At 34.2% G+C, this 20966-nt stretch overlaps 2 protein-coding genes across 3 annotated transcripts; both read right to left on the reverse strand.

Annotated features, from left to right (window-relative positions):
- Window positions 1-1826: 1826 nt before the first annotated feature.
- On the reverse strand, window positions 1827-4618 carry LOC106762597 (probable polyamine oxidase 5). The gene has a single exon (XM_014646597.2). The coding sequence runs from the start codon at window positions 4243-4245 to the stop codon at window positions 2527-2529; it is 1719 nt and encodes a 572-aa protein (XP_014502083.1). The 5' UTR covers window positions 4246-4618; the 3' UTR covers window positions 1827-2526.
- Window positions 4619-14395: 9777 nt separating this feature from the next.
- Window positions 14396-20431, reverse strand: LOC106761990 (beta-galactosidase-like). Of its 2 annotated transcripts, XM_014645650.2 has the most exons (19): window positions 20054-20431; window positions 19824-19919; window positions 19482-19594; window positions 19292-19358; window positions 19069-19161; window positions 18796-18939; window positions 18173-18261; window positions 17984-18089; window positions 17791-17878; window positions 17465-17583; window positions 17212-17373; window positions 16829-17001; window positions 16619-16728; window positions 16423-16532; window positions 16207-16317; window positions 15707-15817; window positions 15397-15602; window positions 15178-15313; window positions 14396-14922 (listed from the first exon to the last, which is right to left on the reverse strand). In XM_014645650.2, the coding sequence occupies exons 1-18, from the start codon at window positions 20213-20215 to the stop codon at window positions 15208-15210; spliced, it is 2166 nt and encodes a 721-aa protein (XP_014501136.1). In that variant the 5' UTR covers window positions 20216-20431; the 3' UTR covers window positions 14396-14922; window positions 15178-15207.
- Between the last annotated feature and the right edge of the window lie 535 nt (window positions 20432-20966).

The raw sequence follows: 20966 nt of genomic DNA on the forward strand, positions 1-20966 counted from the left end.
GAGAGGTATTTGTCTGCCCTTATGTTAAATTTATGCTCAATGATCATTTTCAGAGGGCTAGATCACATTACACTTGAATTTTATTGAATCATAAAAACCATTTAGCTATCTGTTTGTATCGTAAAAATATGTGGTGTAGCTCCTTACAATGAAATCTTTCCAATGTGCACGTGTAGTCAATTCAATGGTCCTACAAGAGTTGAACCAAATCAAGTGGCAGCCCCTAAACCTAGAGTAGGATTGTGTGGCATTGACTGTTCTTAATTCAAAAGATTTCACATTAATTTCAAAAGATTTTGAGCCATGAATGGGGTAATTATCACACCAACTTGATTATACCGGAATAGACCTCAGATGTTGTGGTCAATTACATGTGGTGGTGGTGAGCATTAAATATTGCCAATGAAGGTGTGTGACCATAATGATAATTGAATGGAAAGAGGGTGATGTTTTGGTAATTAAGATGTTAGATTAGCAGGTGAGGAATGTAGATTCTTATTTGTTGGTTTATGTATCAAACAAGGACTAGATGACAGATTGGTCTGTGGTGTGCAATCATCAAAGGGTGATTGAAGCCCACAAGAGGCAAAAAGAGAGAACAAGTGGGCCATTTCAGTGTCTTATTTTTCTTTTCCTTATTTATTCTTTTAAAAGGAGGGGGAAGATGGAGTTAAAAACTTGAAATGGGGAACGGGGAGGGCCTTGGGAAATCTTACAATAATACTCACTTTACATTGCACTTGATTTGACCTTACAGTCACAGATATTCTTAGATAATCCGTTAGCATTTATCAACCAAATGCACGAAGCCATTGCCAGAATTTTAGTGACCCCAAAACAGGTTGTTATTCCATGTGACTTCTGTTTGGTGTTTTATTACCAAAAGGGTCTTCCTTCCTAATCATTATCCTAAAGATACTACTAATTCACAATATCAAACACTTTTACTTACCTAAGTATAACTGATTTTTAAGTTCCATTTGTTCATGACATACCAAGTACTGTTTTTAATTCTAATAAAAAGAATGATGGAAGGAACTGGTTCGTTGTTTGCTTGACAAGATGCATGAAATTCAAAGGGGTGAAATTTTTTAAGCACAGAAGATAGAAGTTGGCAATGACAGACACATTATGACAGAAAGTATGTATTATTGCAACATGGGGATGTTCTACAAGAACATGGGTGTCAAAGGAGGCCAAAATGAAGTAAGCCCCAGGGAGAAGTAACAAGTATGAATGATGGTGGATTTGGTTTGAATAACAATTGGTAGGTAGGTGATTTTGTTACTTGGAGCAAAGTGGTCTACATATATGTATGTCTGTCCTATTGCCAAAATACGTACTACTAGGCAGAAGAATGGGACCAGTCGTTTTCATGAATCCTGACCAAGAGAGCTTCTGCACAAAAGATCACTGCAATCAGATGGCTATAAGCATCTACAATTCTGTCTCATTGTTAAAGGACATTTTGGTTATTGGTCTGATCGACCGAAACTGGTCATGGGGGCAGGGGGAGGGGTGCATAATGGGACCCTACCTTTGCTGCCTCTATCCATTTTCATGTGAATCGTATACAGTTTTAGCCAGCTCATTTATTGTCCCAAGTTCTCATTCCCACACACCTCTAATATATATGACTCAAACAAATCAATGCTTTTGGACTTTCATGGTACCCTTTGTTTCTTTGTAATCAAACTTGTTTAGTGCGTGTTTGGTTTGGGATAATATACATATGTATAAATTAAAGTCATACATACATCAGAGCTAGCTAGCCCCAACCGGCATCATTTCATTGGTTTTGCTTATTGCTATAAACAATATATATGTACATAGAAAGTCATCCATTTTGTTGCCTTACATTACATTGATGAAATTAAACTTGATTTTACATGTAGAATGGAATGAACAAGGATGAATTGAATTTAGCTGAACTGAACTGCTTAGCACTTAATTACAGGAGCTCTATCTATATCACATCAAGGAGCAATTCTCATAAAGGTAGCATCAATGTTTTGAGTAGAGTTGATAACTGACAGGAACACATAGGCCTGAGCACTTGACAAGCCATATTTCATTTCATAGAACTAATGAGGAGATTCCAAGCTGGAAAGAGCCGGGTTTGGCGGATCCTGTCCTTTGAGAGAAGCCAGAGAGAGACACACACATGGAGATGGTGGTTATTGCATTGCATATCTGAAGCTTTCTAGTCCCTAAATTCAAATCCTGAATGTCATAAAAAAATCTCATCTGGTTTTCTTTTGAAGATTAACAAGGAGATTAAATGAAAATAACTACACTCATAAATGAAGAGAAAGGAATATATTGGGGAAAAATTACTTCAAGTAGTACATCTAAAGGTCCCCATCTCACTATTCATCTTGCCCCCTTCTAATATTGATTTTTCCCAAATCACTCTACTTTCCTTAAAGAGAAACGAAGACTTTTAAAATGAAAATGGAAATAATATCATAGAGATTAATGTTCAAAAAATTTAAGAGAAAAAGGAGGAAAAAAAAAAAAAAGAAACTAGTTATTGTAAATTCCAACACAATGATAATGTTGAAGAAGCCTATTGGCTTCCCTGAGACCACTGAAGTAAGCTCCATGAGTTGTGGAATAATGAGTTCTGTGAGTTGCTTCCCCTGCAAACAAAATTTGAAGTGGAGAAGAAGCAGAAGGCTGACAACTGCTATCTTTTGGCAATGGCTCGGCCATTGCATCTAAATCATCACCACTTGACCCTACAGCAACATAACTGTATGAGCCTAAAAACAAGGGATCAGTTCCCCATTTGCTCTTCAAGACTTTACTGAACTTCACCTCATTTTCTTGAGATCTCTCCTCAGAATTCGCATTCCCATTGCACAATCTATGTGAACTGGAACCCTTTTGCCACTGAGAATGCTGTAGAAAGCACGAGACTGTGGATGAAACTCCATTTATGATCTCCTCATCTTTGAGTGACTCAAGTGCTAGTGCTTCTTCCCCCACAAACCAAGACAAGAGGACACTAGAATTGTTGTATATGGGGAAAAGGGTGGCTGTCCTCCTCATCCACCAGGGTATTTTCTTGTGCCTCGTTCCAGATTGAGGTGAATGGAAAACCATTTGCAGGAAAGGGAACCCTTTGTCTGAGTCTTCATTTACATGTTCATGCTGGTATTCATGTTTCCCTCCTCCATGTTTTGGACTTAATTGCATAAACAACTTGTTAACAACCCCAAAGCCAAGCCTTGAAATTGCCTCAGTTTTGGAAGAGGGAAGAGGAGGACAGAACATACCTGAATCATCACGAATAGCAGATTTTAACACTCCCAGTGAAACTGTGACAATGACATGATCAGCGGACATAACGGAGCCATCACAAAAATGCAGCTTCACAGGCTTAGAAGAACAACAGCCATTTTCCACACCCTTCCTCTCATCAAGCTGCCACTCAATCCTTGTGACTTTTCTACCTAACTGAATCAAACCAGGTGGCAACACAGAAGCTAAGGACTCAATTATGCTCAAGTACCCTTTAGCAATTGTGATTTCTTCACCTGGGAACATTCTGTACTCGCTTTCAGCACTATAATCCAGTGTCAAGAGGTCATCAGCTGATGTATAGGTCCTCTGGTTGTTCTCGTGCATTCCAAATATTCCTTCCTCAAGTAACTTCCTGCTCCACTCCCCACACCCTTTGACCTCCTCTTGCTCCTTTGAAATCTGGTAAGTCTCCAGGCCTTGTCTCAGAAAAGAGCCAATACTAAGGTTGTTGTTACCAGACCTGTTGGAAGCAACCTTAGCAGCCAAAGCAGCCAGCTTGTGATAACTTTCAAGTTCACCCTTTGCAGTGGCTTCATTGAGCTTCCCTTGAGAATATTCCATGAGGTTGTTGAAGAGCTTTGTAATGGGGTCAACAATGGAAGGGTGGAGATGGAAGCCACCTTCAGCAATGGTGATGGCCTCATCAGTGTTCCCATCCATGCACTCCCAAGGTTGGTCAGAGCGGAGTGAGTGGATTTCTTGAGCAATTTTGTGAATTGGACTGCCTCCAATTCCATGGATCCATGTAGCACCCATCTCAATACGGTCACCACCAAACTCTGAGGTGTTGATTCTGCCACCAATCCTGCTTCCACCCTCCACAACACATAGCTCAAACAAGTCCTTTGAGGCAGTGGCAGTGTAGAGCTTGTTGGCAGCTGTGAGGCCTGCCATTCCTGCTCCAATTATCACTATCCGTGGCTTCTTCACCACCATTGTTACTTCACAGACTACTCACAAGATTAGAAGATAGCTTTGCTTTTCACTCTTTCACAACAGGCAAAGCAAAACAACAAAACTAATCACACACGGGGAGAAATAAACAAGACACAGAGTGGTACAACAACACACAAGTGGTGTGAACTGTGAAGGTGAGATTTGAGTTACTGACAATCAATTTATAACTGGCCTCTCTGCTTCCTCACTGAATGGCCTTTTTCTTGCACTTTTTTTTTGAGGGGTGCAGTGATGCCAATCACTAACTCACTAGTGTAAATAAATAATTGTTATCACAATACTACTACTACTACTACTACCAAATATCTATCTCCTGAAAGAAAATCAATATAATCCAAAGTCACTCAGAGACATAGTAAATGTAAAAATCTTCTGCTGTTTTTCATGATGAGGTAATATATGCAACCCAGGTTTTAAAATTCACCCAGTGACCCACCCCAATAATTTTCTACAACATCAGGTTGTGATAAAATTACAAGTAGAACTGTCAGCACAATTTGAAACTTTTATGGAGTACATTATCTGAAGTAGTAGTGACATCTTTTTAGTTTTTCACGTTGTTTGTAGTTGTTGTTTAGTACTATTTACTAATTACTAATCCCTCCTAATAAAGACAGGGGTCTACTTTTCCTTTAGCTAGAAAGCAAACACAAACACCCCCCAACAGCAACTACTACTAGAATTACAAGCAAATTCAAAATGGTTGAATGTCACTCAAGTGTTACTTAAAAATTGATATTGGGATGGGTAGGTGTGTCCCACAGCCATAAATGCCCACGAGTGAGTAATAATTCAGAGACAGTCACTGAGCACTGAGCTATAAGACTAATGTCTATGACTACAACCTATGCTATGGAGAGGGAAGGGGTTTACCAGAGGGGGGAAAATCAAAGGAAATTACACAACACAACACAACATTTCATGATGTGAAAGAAATGAAAAAAATGTGAAAATAAGAATAAAATAAACCAGAAAGAAAAAATAAAAAAGGTTGATAGTGCCTTTCACCAACCTCACATGTAAATAGAGTTAGGGACGGCCCACCAACTGAACAAGTCAATGGTCCTGATCAACCGATGGACTGTCCTTAGATGAGTCCTAAGGAGGACACCCTACACACAAATCCAACAATTATAATCAAATTGCTGCACACTTTCATTCCCATCACTCACTGTATTATTGTTTTTCTTATTCTTTACACTAGCCCTCTCTTCCCTTCTCTTCTCTTCTCTTCTCTTCTCTTCTTCCCATTATATTTTACTCATGTTACAGAAAACTTGACAGTTTTACATTAACCATGCAGGAATATTACACCAATCAGTAGACAATTTTATCAAGCTCTTTAGAGTGTACATGGCTCATGTGTGACATCAATCATATTTATTCATAGTTTTCTGACATATCAAATGAAATTGCCATGATCAAACATTCTGCCCAACTATTATCACTCTGTCTTTAAATAATTGAAATAACTTATAAAGTAATCTACTAAGTTGTACAACAATCATCCCAAAAATTATGCCAACCATGATTGAAAAATAGAGTAAAAATCTCTACGTGACTGTTAAACTCTATGATTTACAGATCAAACTGTATTCTAAACACACTTGTCAACAAACAGTAGATGTATCACAGCAGATGTTGCCAATTTCATTTATGTAACAGTAAGTTGTCTAGATATTTTTTAAAGAACGGAAATTTCTCAAACAACATTCATTTTAAGAATATTTAGTGAGAGACATGAACTGAAGTAGAAGTGTTTATTTAATTGTGTGGTGCATAAGATAAGAGTATGAGATTATTTCAAAGCTTGTAAGCAGATAGCACACTTTAAAGGAAAAAAAAAAGTTGAATAATAATTGTACGGTCCAAGAAAAACTTAGTATATTGAATTTAAAGATAGATGATAGATATTGAAGGAAATAAATATCTAAGCAAAGCAAAGAAGCAAGAAGCATCTTTGATATTTGTGGTCAACGGTTTGCAGACTTTATAATATAATTGCTATGAAAGAAGAGAGATAAAGCAGAAGAGAACAGAACAAAACAGAACAGAGCACAGTGCATGAATCTTGGTAAACTGTGATGGGTGTGCAACGTCAACATGATAATAGCTACCTATTATTTTAATTAATTGACGTACTATTCATTTTTATAAATTACAGTACTTAAAAATACTTTAATGAATGACAATTTTAACTTTAAGTTTCTTAAAAAAATAATAAGTTATTTTCTTTTCAATGCTGTCTTACTTTTATTATTATTATTATTATTATTAATAAGTATCAACGTTTGCAGTCTTCTTTAGGTAAAAAACAAATATATATTTCAAAATTAAACTACTAAACTGATGTTTATGAAATGTAATTGAGAAAACTTCATATCACGGGATTTGACTTCAAAATTAAACTAGAAAACTCATGGTTATAAGATCCATGTCCTTATAACATAGTTTTATTATTATTATTCTTATAATGAGGCTGAGGTAGCCATGTTGATGTTCATAGTACAGTCTGAAACATGGCATGAAGGAAAGGCCACATTTTCTCTGGATCTTCATAAAAGATAGTGCAGATACGTTAGTATCATAGATTGATTAGAGAGGGAAGATATGTTTGGAGTTGGACACTACCCCACTATTTTTCTCCCATTGTACTACCTAATTAAGGCACTGTCCTACTTAAGGGCAACTCATCCAACCATATAAAATGAAATCACAATCAAAATCTTCAATAAAATCAATAACCTTACTAATTCTTAATTATTCAATCAGATTCTTACCATTAACGTTTTCTTAATCACACATTATGCACAATTATCAAAGCCTAATAGCTCACAAGTCAAAACCCCTTATATTGTTTACTCAGCATTCGAGACAAATTTTCCCTGCATTGGAGCTTGAATCCAAAGGGTACCACCAGTCACAGAGTATCACGTGTCTGCTGAAGAATACTTACTAGTAGAGAACAAAAGATTAATCATTTTTTACAAGATTAAAAGAGGAATATAATTAATGATATTGTGAGTGTGATGATAATGAGTGAGAGAAGATGAAGTGTGTTATATATTTAGGATTGTTGGGTGGTTTTTACTTTTGATGAGTAAGAGACAGGTGATTCAGACCCATAATTTGACAGGGAGGGATTCATTTGAGAATGATTGTGTTGGAATTGATACAAAGCCTCAATTGTTGCTGAGTTTCACTGTACTCTTACATCACCAATTTCACTTTACACATATCAACCCCGTCAAATCCAAAACATATGCCATACATACATAACCAATTCACCATTTTCCATCCTTATCTTTATGTATACACATACCTCACTGCATAGATTTATTAGTTTTGAATACTTGATTACCTTTTTAAGAGTTGTATGTAAAAAAAATAAAGACTACTCATGGAAGATTTGTGTTTGACTTTAGTAATTCTGATACATAATATTAATATAAGATAGAAAATGGTTAATGAATGGGGCAATGAATGAATGGTGTGAGTTAAAATAGAAATGAAAAGCAAAGTACTTGGCATGTTGATGTGAGGTTTTGGCGTATAGAGAAGTGAAGAGTAGGCATAGGATTCTTGAGCCACAAACTCGCTTTCTTCCATGGAGCTGCTTTTGGAGTTTAGTGGATATTTATCAGTTTTCTTGTTTGCCTTTCCTGCCATATCTAGGGAGAAAAATAAAATGAAGCTAAGATTACTCTTTCTTCTTATGTGCTATGTTGTTAATAATACTTTTACCATCGGTTTGTGTTGTTGATTATGTGGTATATATATATGGTGTTGTTCCCTTGCAAAGAGGAGAGGACCAAACCAACAACGACATATACTACTCACAGTTCATTCTTTCCATCAATATTGTCAACTCCCATGTGTACTTCTATGATCTATATCAAGTGCACTAGCTTTACAATTCAATTCTCAACTTATTCCCTTATCAAGTAACTAATCATTTCATCATATTCATAATTTTTATGTTATTTACTAACTTTTCTTTTTAATTAAAAACTCATGGTAGGCATAACTATATAACATATTTTGACTAATATGTTTTAAGAATTATAAACATAATTTTGTTTAATTTTAATTATGAAAAATTATTAAATTTAAACTTAGGTATTCAGACTATTTGCTTGAGTGATAGTTAGATTTTGGTCAGTGATAGTTAGTTTTTGGTCCAAATTGAGAGTTGTGGTTGTGAGTTTTTGAGTTAAGAGTTGAAAAAAATCTAGGATTTCTGATCTGTTTTGATGTTAATTAGAACTTGTTTGAGTGATGTTTTAAGAGTAATATGATGCATAATTGATTTCTATCCAATAAGGGGTATATTGTATGGTCTTTAGTTCATTTTCTTAGAGGTTTTGATACTTGAGTTTGTGAGAAAATAGTTAGACGAGTAAACTAGTAGTTCATGGTCAGTTCTTAAGTGTTTTAGAACTTGTATTGAGTTAGGCCAAACCATACTTGCTTTTTATGGTGTATTTCTCTCACATTTTAGTCCATTGTTAGGGGTTCTGAATAATGAAAATCTAAAGTATAGAAGTTATAATGGATTTGAGGTGTTGGAGTCTGTTGTTGAGTCATTTATGACTTGTTAGGATCCTTAGTTGGCAAAAGTGTGAGTTAAAAGGTGTTGTTTGGAGTTTAGGTGCATTTGGAGTTGTCAAATGGTTGAGTGCACCTAGTTTTGAGTCCAATGATCAAAGGAGTACTTTGCTTTAATTCTAAATGTGATTTTCCATCAATTATAGTGTGTAAAGAATCCATTTGATCATTAGAACAAAGCTTAAGTGCATCAAAGCTCAATTTTGGAAGTGTACAATTTACTATCTTGGGGCTCGAGTTCCCCCTGAGCTCCCTGGGTGCCCTATTCCAATAGGGTTGGTGTTGAGCAACCCTTGGGTGTCCTCTTGGCGCCTCAATCCAGAGAGTTGGCGCGTGAGTGCCCCTTAGTCAGTTATTTGGGTTTTCAGTTTTTAGGTTGTCTTTTTGTTTTCTGATGCACTGTTTTGGGTTTTTTTATGCATGCGTAATAATTTATTATGAGTGTTATAGGGATATATGAAGTGATGTGTTTACTTGTTTATTGAATGGAAATGTTAAGAAATGAGTTCCAAGGAGGAATCTATTATTGGATGGTTTCAAGTATCATTAGTATGAATGTAGGGATCTCAATCTTGGGGGTTATCCTGACACTCTAATGACCATTCATTCTTAAGTAGAGAAGATTGACACATATGGTGAGAGTAGCAGAAGGTCTTAGTCTAGGTGCTTCTAACATGGCCTAAGATGCGTTAGAGACTAATCTTGTGGGTGTGGTAAGGTGAAACCCATGGGCAATGACTTTGCAAAACAGTAGATGCCACCACAAGCGCACAACCCGCAATAGCTCGACGTTCATTCTAAATCTAGATAGTCCAGTCTAGGTCATTGCATGTTAAGATGTTTGGGTTGAGTTATGTTATATTTGATTCATGTATGAAATGCTTTAAGTTTAATATGAATTGTTTTGTATCTAGCTTACAGTTGATTTTGTGTTTGTGTATCTATTTGTTGTTTTTTCTTTAGCAATGATCACCTTAATCGGTGTGAACTTAGGAAATGGACATTTTTAAAGTTGATTCAGAGAAGCAATATGATAGATAAATTTTGTTCTTCAAAGATAAAATTTCCTGCTCTAATAACCTCAAGTTCCTTGTAAATTATCATATGTGTACATTTTATTTTAGTATACTATAAAAATGAAATGTTACGATACCTAACAAGGTTAAAGATTTGTTAGTCTAATAAACAACATTGTCATCTATGTATTCATATACTGACATAAATACATGTGTCAACATCTATATATATATATATATATATATATAACAATGTTGTTTGATACATTAATTGAACACTTTTTTGTGACTATAGCTACAACTACTACTTGTTGTTAAATTTTGAGAATTAAATTATATATCAAAATTTATAACAGAAAAAAATTCAATTTTGCATTATGGTTCAAAAACTAAAACTTTATTTAACCCAATAAACAATAATATTAAAATGATTAACTGATGAAAAATAAAATAAAAAATTAGAATGTTTTAAAAAATAGAGACTGTACTAAGGAGGACGTCCGGCCATTCCTTCGACTAACAAAGAGGAGGACGTCCGGTCACCTCCAGTAACGATTCTTGATAACATCCGTCTACCCCTGTTAACATTTCCTGGGAAAGGCGTCCGGTCCCACCAGACGTTCCCAGGAAAGGACGTCCGGTGACCCATGTCGACGGCCCTCGGCAGATGGCCAGATCGGTATTGAATCATGATTAATGAACTAAATAGGATTAGAGACATTTGGCCGACATTGGGCCGTGATTAGGGAAAGCTAATTATCGGCCCATCACAAAAACTATAAATAGAGGTCAAAGGTAAAAGTAGGTAGGAACATTTAATGTGCATTTATGCTGCTTTAGTCCTTTCTCTTTCTATCTCTATAAAGTGGAATTGGAAACTGACTTGAGCGTCGGAGCCCCTTTATCAGGTAGCCGACCAGTTTGAATCAGCGAGAGTAGGAGTGTACACGAAGACTAGACACTTAGGAGATTCTGAAGACTAGTTCTATCCATCCGAAACAGAGACGAAATTTAACAATATAAAATATGTATATAATAATAATAATAAATTTATTTGAGAAGATGAAATACAAAAAATTATAATTCTTGTTAATTTTCGTGAAAAAAGTTACATCACTTTTCGTAGTTCATCAGAATACTAATTATCCAATTATTCAAATTTTATATCCCAGACAAGTACATAAAAATAGACTTTCGAGAGTCAAGTAAATTCAATTGACGAAATTATTTGATACAAAATCCTTATGGTAAAATACTATAAATATTTATACCATAAAATTGATTTTCTACAAAATAAAAGAATGGTATAGTAATATATACATAGTTATTTAGGTTAAATTTATTCTCTGAATAAAAATATTCCTCCCACTAGATTATCTATCCCTATTTGTAACATCATGTTTCAAATTTAGTAAAGTCATATTTTGCACAGTTCGTATATAATAAGTAAACTAAATTTATTCATCTAAGATTTTTACGAAGCATTATTATCTTAAATGTTATACATTCAAATGGTTACATGATTAAACAACAATTGTTTATTTATATTTTAAATAAACATATCATATGTTAAATCAAAGTTGAGTGATAAAGTATCAAATAGTTTTTAGCTTCATAGAACTTTGGGTACTTTCTCTATTCCAAAAGAAACTTATAATTATGACTACAATAATGAAACTATTTTCAAATATGTGTTTATTCAACTTTTATTAATCCAATAATTAAACATTTCGATACTAGCTTAAGGATATGCAAAACAATATTTATATAAAAAAAACAAATATTTGTAGTTGTGTAATTTTACGCTCTGTTTTTTCTTGTATTCTCAAATTTAGTTTCTTTAGTAAAAAATATTTTAAACTTGGTCTGTTCAACATTTTTTTAAAAAAAATTTGGTAGTCAAAATTAATAAATTGTTATTGTTATATATAAATTATTCGATAGAGTAACCTTATTTAATTCCTTCTCTCTCACACATTTAATGATTGTGTATATTAATTATTATTTTGAAGAAAAGTCTAACCTTTTTCTTTGTTTTTATTGATAATATTACATTGGTCTTCATCATAGTTTCTTGGAATTTTGTGGAACTTGTCGTTTTCTGACTCTTCATTCCTATCTTTGAGGGGAAGTAGATATATTATACATCATTCATATGCCATAAAAGGGAAATCTAAGCATTGAAATCATTTATTACATCATTATCTTGAAAAAAATCAACCATAATAGCAATTTGTAATATTATACATCTTAATCTAACACTTCAAAAGTAATAAATTTATGGGCTACATTTAATTTGTTCTTTAATATTTTAAGATTTTATTATAAGTGTAAAAAATATTATATGTATCAATGATATAAAGATATTTTCAAAATTGAAACTAATTTAAATAAAATATATATTAAATATATATTTTCAACATAGTCATATAAATTTTAATTCATATTATAACCAATATTGCTGTACTATAAAATGTTCCAAACTTGAAAGTACTTCAAATTATGTTAAACTACTCATATCTAAATTTTAGCAAGGTCTCAAGCATTAAACTGAATTTCTCCCACAATCTCAAGCATTTAGCCATGCATGAACACCATATAAGAGAAAAGATGAAAATGGAAGAAAGAAGAAAAACTTACCCAGAAGAATATGCATGATTGATGTTCTGTAATATTGCTTTGTTTTTTTTGTTTGTAGATTAAATTTTAAAATAAGGAAGAAGAGGAAGAAGAATTGAACAAAAAGATGGCTTCAAGCTTTCAGATTTTCGTAAAAATGAAAAAAAAAAGGAAGTTATTCAGATTTCTATTGACACCCTTAATTGCAAAGCTCACCTCGCCATGCTATTGATAAAGCCCAAAATAGAAACCCAAAGTACTATTCTCACTCCCTTAATTTAGCCATACTACCTCTTAAAAGTATATGATTAAATAATTTAAATATTTGAACATAAAACCAAGACTTTATGGACAGTATTCAAACTGAGAAATTAATATTGATAAAAAATAAATAAAAAATAAAAAAATGTGATATTACACGCTATTTGGAGATTAAAAGATAGAATTACGTGAATAAACTTAAAAACTCATTTTAAGTTTTTATTTCATTAAAGTAAGAACCATATTTTTTAAAGAGATTTTTTTTTTATGAAAAATATTTGAACCACACCTTTTTCTTTATAACAAAATAAACTTTTTTTTTCACCAAACACATTATTAGGGTTCTAACACGTATCTTTTTAATGAAAAATCTCTTTAACAACTTTTTTTTGACAATTTTTTGACAACGCATACGTGATAGTTTGTGATTGGTCCGTTTTAAATATTTTTTTAGAATAAATTCAAACAGACCAATAGAATTGTAACACGTATCCTGTTATAAAAAAGTTGTTAAAAAAGAGTGGTTAAAATATCATTGTCCCTTTCTAATATAACTATTATTTATAATAATCTATATATTTTATTGACATTAAAAATAAAAATAAAAATATTTTATTTGTCTTCCTTAACTCAAAGTTTTGGCTCTTCATTATGTGGAGTAGAGGAGAGAGAGAAAAAAACAAAGAAGAACAACACTTTAGCATAAATGCATATAAATATTTATCTTTTAAACATTAATTCTAAATTTAATGTTAATCAAAGTATAAATTTATTTTAATTTAAAAGTAGAAAACTAATAAAAGCTTTCAACTATTTCTGGCATCTGCATATAATTTGAATAGAAAAATCATATATAAATCTGTCTAGCTAAAAATTTGAATCCCTGTCTTTTCATCTCTGGGTGAGTGATCAAACCAAAAACACCAATGGTGGATGTTACGTCTGCACAGATGTTGTTGGTGCTCCTTCCTCCACCTCACATTTCATGTGCTATTGATCCTCTTTTAGACCTTGGAAAGTCAGAAATTTATTAGGCTAGATTCTTATTGTCCATTTCCTATGTATATTTCTTTTTAATTTTTCTTTTACTATTTAAAATTGTCTTTAAATAAATGTAAGTTAAAAGGATATTTTATTTTTGAACGATGGATAGAAGAATTGGATTATTTAGTGCTGCACCTTCTCTATGTTTTGGAGATTAGAAGTGTAGCAGTATCTATGTTCCTGTCATGTCAGTTTACATGTGATAGTCTCCTGTGTCCATGTCTGTGATTCATAGATTCCTTTCCTTCTGCTCTTTGCTATTTGTTAACAGCAAAAAACCATATATCATTGACTTTAGAATCAGAAAACCAGGTTGCATTTTCAGCTGAGAAAACATTATTTTTCTTCCTTCAAAAACACTTAGACCATTGCATATATTTACACTTTTGTTCTCGTGTTTATCGTACCATGTTTTTCTCCTTGTTCTTGACATCCTCAGATTTCAGAACTGAGTAAGTCTATGATCATCACACCAGGCTCTGTGTATATTATGTAATATAGATAATATTATGTTTTGATCTTTTGTACAGCAAAGATGAAAAACACAATAGCATAAAGTTATGATGTAATAAGATAAATACTGACATTCGGAAACATCTTTTATTATAACTCTTTCAATCTGTTACATAGTATTTTTTTAAGTAGAGAAAACACAATTGTTTTTTGGCAGAATGTAATAGTAATCTGACACATTTTGTGTGCCCAATTCTTTCCTTTGTATGGTAAATTAAATAAATGTGTAAGGGCTCAATCTTCATTGACACAAGCCCTCTGGTACAATGGAGCAATATTCAGCACAATAGCCTGACTATGTACACAGTACACAGTCTTTGCATCCAATTTCTCTTATATACATTTTTGTTTTTGGGAAGACAATGCATGAATAGGCCTTGGCAATCTTTTTGAGGGTATACTTGAACAACCAGAAGACATGGAGCACCGATGATGAACTTCAAATACTTTGTATACTTAACCTAATAACATCTGAACCACACTTATTTGGTAAATTGCTGCATCACGGGGTCCTAACCGCATAGGACTCACTTGAGAGCTTTTCTTCGATTCCTAGACATTAGTTATAAGATATATATTGCTGGTCAATGCTGCTCTGCACAAAAATAGTGAGAAGAATAAGAAAATGATTAAGAAAAAATGGAGAATTTCAAATTCAAATGGTCTATCTACTAATTTCTATATGTTGTCAGTGTTAATAATTAGGAAAGATTGGAACATGAAAGGATTAAGGTTTACAAAGTTACATGGGGCTTTGTAAAAGACCAGGTTTTCAATTAGTTGTCTATCTTAATCAGTATTCAGAGAGATAAACAAGGAAAACAGTAAAAGAAAAGTAATAGTTGGATACCCTTTTAGGAGAGCATCATGATATCACACTTTAGGTTCTTTTTACCAAAGCAATTCCATTAGGATCACCTCCCCATTCTTCAAACACGACCAAGGAGTTACCACCCGAGTTCAGCCATGAACGAGGAACATGATACCTGTTCAAAGGCAAAAACATAAGCTCGGTGATATTCAAGCTTTTACATAACTCACTGTTAGACAATAAGTTACAAATCCTCACCATCTCTGAGATGGTTTTCCACAATTTGTCCTGCATTTTTGATCGGTATAATATCCAGCATAGTTGCAAGCATTACAACTGCCATGTGCAATATATCCAGGCCAATGGCGACCAATGCTGCGACCGTTGACCCATACTTCACCCTTTCCCATGCTACCCAAATCTAGAGCCAATGGGTCATTGCCAGCTGGTGCACTAAAAGTTGCCTAAAAACATTAAGGACATTAAGGCATGAAATGATTATGCAGATAGAGGCGAATGATCTATAACACTGACAGAAATGCAACATTTGTTGAAAATTTATTCTTACCTTATACCATGTCAAAGGTTGTTTTTTAGCCACTAATGATCCTTGTATCCATTCAACAGAGCTACTCCCACTTTCAGTGTGAAGGTTCAAGGCTTCACCTTTCAGTCCTACCTGTCCAATAGCATATAAATTTAGTTTTCATTGCTGCATCTTTCCGAAAGCAGAAGTGCATATCTTTTGCATATTGCTCCAAATCTGCTCATGTACTCAGTTGAAGCTTTTCTTAGTGTCTACATGGGCTAAATTTGTCCACAGTTTTCAATATCCAATGATATAATGCATTCCTGTCTATCCTAGAATGGCACAATGTCAATTTTCTCATGAACTTTTGTTTCAACGTGTATTGACTATAGGTATCTATTTATATAGTATCTTTACTGTTTAATCTTCACCTCAGCTTTTATCAACTGGTTGATCTTGTGTTTAGATAATGCTCACCCGCATTATTGTTAAACCTTGTAATGTTGCACATGAGCAATGATATAAACAAGACAACAAACCTTGTAAGACCATTTCTGTCGGGACAAGTCTCGTGTTCCTTCATTTAGACCCTTCAGAGTGACTGGGCCTAACACCCCCGCATTCCATGTTTCAAAGTGCACGCCAACATTCTGGTATTAAATTAATACAAAATATCATTAAGATTTTAAAATATTACAATTCAACAAATTAAAAATGTTATAGGAAACTCAGATATCAGAAAATGGAGAACTAACCGGGAGACCAACGGCAACACTTAGTAAAGAAAGCTTGTTATTGCCAACTCTCAAGTTCACATTGTCACTAAATGTTAATTTAGGATTCCCCAATCCCCCATACACAGTTCCTGCAACCATACAGAAGTTTAATTTGCAAAACTGGAGTTTATAATAGAAAAACAATAGGTAAAAGAGGTATAACAATGTTATTCACCTGAAAGTTGACCATTAATGAAAACATGTAGCAGATGGCCTGCTGACATTACAGTGAGAACAGGAGATCGACCATTCTTTAGAAAACCTTCATTACCATTAATGTAGACACTGAACAAAAGGACAACAATTTGATTAGATGGAGAGAGGATAGAGTTAGTATGTATAATAATTTTTCTTTGAGAAGTTTGATAGATTGAAAGATACTTACTCTGTCATATACCACAAATAATCTGAAGAATCCCGGGTCACATTGACCTGTTCCCAGAGTGCCTCTGCTGCAATGGAATCATCTTGACTTGATGAGGCAGGTTCTTCATTGTATGACTGCCAAGCAAATCCACTGTTTACAGGAGTCATCTTTTTCACCCAGCCGTTACCAACCTACACAAAATTGGTAAATCTTGTAAATATTCACACTTCAAAAACATTCTGCTCAAAAACACCATAATCTTTGTTTGCTGTTCAAGTGCAGCTTGAGGGGAACTCTTTAAGTCTTATCTTACCATTATCGTTTAGTCAATGTGAAATCTGGACATAAACAAATAAAAAGAAGCAAAACTCGTGTGTACTCAGTCAGCAATATTTTCTTACCCTTGCGGTGTTGTAAACAACAGTTTTGCAGTCAGGAAGAATACTGATAGACCAAGGTGGTAGATCATATTGTCCACTTCCAAACGTAGCTTTTGCAGAGGATTTGGTGTCATAATTTGCAATAAATGCCGCACAGGCACCAGGGGTTGAGAACACGTGTGCCTAAGATCATATCAACAAAAGGAATGAAATGATTTTTTATCGCACAGGAAATTCTGTTGTTTTTCATCACAAACCAGCTAAGGGACTTCACCTCAAGGTTATATCCAAGCGATGTCACCTTAGGATCTGTAGATACCAAAGCAGGCTCACTTTGTTTTATTGCTTTATGCAAAGCTCTCAAATGCCCCCATTTTGGTTCATTTTGAAGTCCTGGTACAGTGATAAAATTGAACAAGCTTCAGGCTGATGTGAAAATGTTTTTCAGCTTTACCATGTGGTGCCCAAAAGTGAATTTGTGCACTTTGCTTTCTTTTCCCTCAAATATCACTTTAGCCAAAAGTTTCCCTATGTTTTCAAGAGCTTTTTAAACGTGCCTTACTATTCATCATCGTCAAACAATTTATCTTTACTTCTTACCGTATTCATCAAGGGGTGCGTCATAGTCATAGCTAGTGGCAATGAAGAGACCACCAGATGTCCGACCAAAGTTAGTTCCTCCATGGTACTAGGTTTACAAAAAATGAGATATTAGACTCAAAACAAAGTTTCTGGAACATGAATTGAATGTAGAACATACTATGAACTATTCACAATGGATAAACCAACATACCATATAGTAATTAACGAATGAACCACCATTTTGTATGAATCTTGCAACTGAAAATGCCAAGTCTTCTGCTGGTCTAATAGGGACTGCACCACCAAAATCAGTGTACCTACACAAAGGGAGAAATCAAACTTACTATTCGACCAAAAAAAAAAAAACAAAACATACGTGGTAGAATTTGTTGGGACTTACCAGCCAGTCCAATTCTCAGTCCACATTTTGGGTTTGGTGTTCTTATTGGGTTTGAAGTTTTCACAGTAGAACCCATTGCAGGTGTCAATCTATATATTATCATAGTCAGAAAATTAACACAGATCAGAGAGTAAGATCAAAGATGAAACGGGGAGGAATCAATTTGCCTGAGAAAACACAAGCGTTCCCTCATTAAACATACAATTGAAACCAAATCTTGCACTTTCTCAAATTTTCTTTTTCAAAAAGAGTAAAGGAGACAGCAGCAAATCAACCACTGCACTTATTAAACAACCAAAAGAAGCAAGAGAAAAGTGAAGTTGGTAAAACCGTGTGATAGGCCAAAGAACCTTCTCCAAATAAAGGTGAAACAAACAGAGAAAAGGGTCAAATGGGTTTATGAGAGAATAGCAAAAATATCATGGTATGGTAAAAGCAGCAACCTTATCCCAATCAAAGCAGCCATAAAAGTGTTTATAAACCCCACCACCATTTTTAAATGGGTCACTCAAATTTAGCAGAATAGAATAAGAATCACGTGAGAGAAAAAGTCAAAAAGTCATCTTGAAATCCAACTCCACACACACGAAAACGTTTTTTAGGATGAAGAAAGAGTAACTTACAACAGGATCAGGAGCATCTTCTTGCTTGCACATAACCCATGGAACACCAGTGTCTAGACCAACAGCCATTTGAGCAGCCCACTTCGTATAAGATTTTCCAGGAGCACCAATTTCCCATTCCACAGGACCATACTCGTTTTCAATCTGTCAGTTCAATTATAAAATACCAAATTAAGCACTACCTTTATTCTAATTGGCTCAAAAACTTTTCAGTAAAAAAATGAAAAAACCAACAATACAAAAAATTATATACAAACATAGTCTTGTATTTACCTGTGACAAAATTATTGGACCACCCTGGGATTGAAACAACCTCTCTTCTTTCATCAAGCTAACAATCTTCGCTGTGAATTTTTGCATTGCAGCCTGCACATAACATGACAAAAGTTTGGACGGTTGGTCATATGATTTAATAATTCGTTAAACCGCTTTTAATCAACCAATAGGAATAAGCAAATTATTAAAACTGGTGAGGTTCCAAAATAAAAACACCAACCTTGAACGGTTCGTTGTCTGTTCTGAAAGCAATTCCAGGAACATACTTGAGCCAGACAGGAAATCCCCTGAACAGAAAACAGAGCATGTGACCTTTGAGTGATTCCTAAGAATCATTATTTTCCTTCTTTAAACCAAGGAATTTTCCCTTCTCATAAGAAGGTGTACATTCACATCATTAAAATCATTACCCAAAGTTCCATTCAGCACATATGTAGGGACCAATGCGGAGATGAACATAGAGGCCTGCTTGCTGCGCTAGCTTCACGAACCTAACCAAGTCATACCTATCTTCGAAATAGTACTGCAGGTTTTCAAAATTGTATAAAAGGTTAATTAGAATTTTCCACTTCTAACTTTCTGATCAGTAAAAACAACAATCACAAGTATTCCCTTTCATAACCAATTTTTTATCAGGTCAGATACTAAATGTGAGCATCTCTCTCAACAAGAACTCGAACTGTGGTTTAAGGAATACGGAATAGGAAAAAGCCATGAAGAAACAATAAATTAAGGAAATGTATTTGCATTACTTTTCCCGGAGAAGGTTCATGACCATTCCAAAAAACATAGGTCTGAATGACATCAAGGCCTCCATCTTTGGCCTTCTGAATGAGGTCTGGCCACATCTGCAATGACGAACATGATTTAAGATGCATGGGTGAATGGAAAATGGAAAAATGAAAGTGAAACAGATGCAAGAAACGGTTGAAAAAACAAATTTTGATGCAGCCAAGATGAAAATTTGGAGTGGAGTGTGTACTTGAGGAGTGCTTCTTGGGTAGTGAATGGAGCCAGAGATCAAAATTCTCCTCTTTCCATCAATCACAATGGCTTTGTGGTCGTAAGTGACAGAGGCTGTGACACCACAAACCCAGAAAAACAACAGCATCAACACCCCTCCATGAAACTCTCCCTTCCCCATTTATGAGTATCTCAAACCAACAATGGTGTGCTTCTCTCTTTCCTTCACTCTTGTTTGCTCATTTAAAGCTTGAAAAGAGAGAAGTAGGTTTGTTGGTAGTTTTTGTTTGTGGGAAATGGCTTCTTTTTATACCTGTGTATTCTTTTAAGAGGGAGGCTCTTTTGTTACTTCTACTAGGTGAGGTGTGTGGGTTTGATGGATGAGTTGAGGTGAACATTGATGCAAATGTTGCTGCTTTATATAGATTTGGAGAAGGAAAGAAAAGGAGGGAATAATGGGACCCCTGTTCTATTCTTTTTCTTATCTTCATCCTTCACACGTAACAACTACACAACATTGCCCCTTAAGATATCTTTGGCTTTTGCTTTGGGAATTGTAACATGAATTTGGATGGCAAGATTACATTCAGAGTGTGATTTTACTTTACTGATTTTGCTTTAAAAAGATATGAAAATGTAAGATGAAATGAACATCATCAAGGCTTACTCTATACAGCATTTCTTGACAGAGGACCTTAAACTGTCATTAAAGGATTTAAATTTATAACAATAGTTTCATGTTTTATTCAGCTATCAAAGCCTCTAACTAAGATAATAAAAATAATATAATTAAGTTCAAGTTCGTAACATCATTAATCATGAAAAAGTTTACTCAATATTTAACGTGATTATATATATATGGAAATGATAATTTAATAACATTTTTTAAAATATTTTAATATTATTTACGTGTGTTATAATGTGATTTATAT

This window comes from Vigna radiata, chromosome 5 (genome assembly GCF_000741045.1).
Source record: "Vigna radiata var. radiata cultivar VC1973A chromosome 5, Vradiata_ver6, whole genome shotgun sequence".
Taxonomy (NCBI): Eukaryota; Viridiplantae; Streptophyta; class Magnoliopsida; order Fabales; family Fabaceae; genus Vigna; species Vigna radiata.

Excerpts from the sequence above, each read along its gene's own strand:
- LOC106762597 (XM_014646597.2), bottom strand. The coding sequence starts at position 4,245 with ATGGTGGTGAAGAAGCCACGGATAGTGATAATTGGAGCAGGAATGGCA.
- LOC106761990 (XM_014645650.2), bottom strand. The coding sequence starts at position 20,215 with ATGGGGAAGGGAGAGTTTCATGGAGGGGTGTTGATGCTGTTGTTTTTC. Across the intron at positions 19,162-19,291 it reads CAGACAACGAACCGTTCAAG|GCTGCAATGCAAAAATTCAC; the intron begins GTTGGTGTTTTT and ends TGTTATGTGCAG. Across the intron at positions 15,603-15,706 it reads AACCTTTGACATGGTATAAG|GCAACTTTTAGTGCACCAGC; the intron begins GTAAGAATAAAT and ends TAATGTTTTTAG.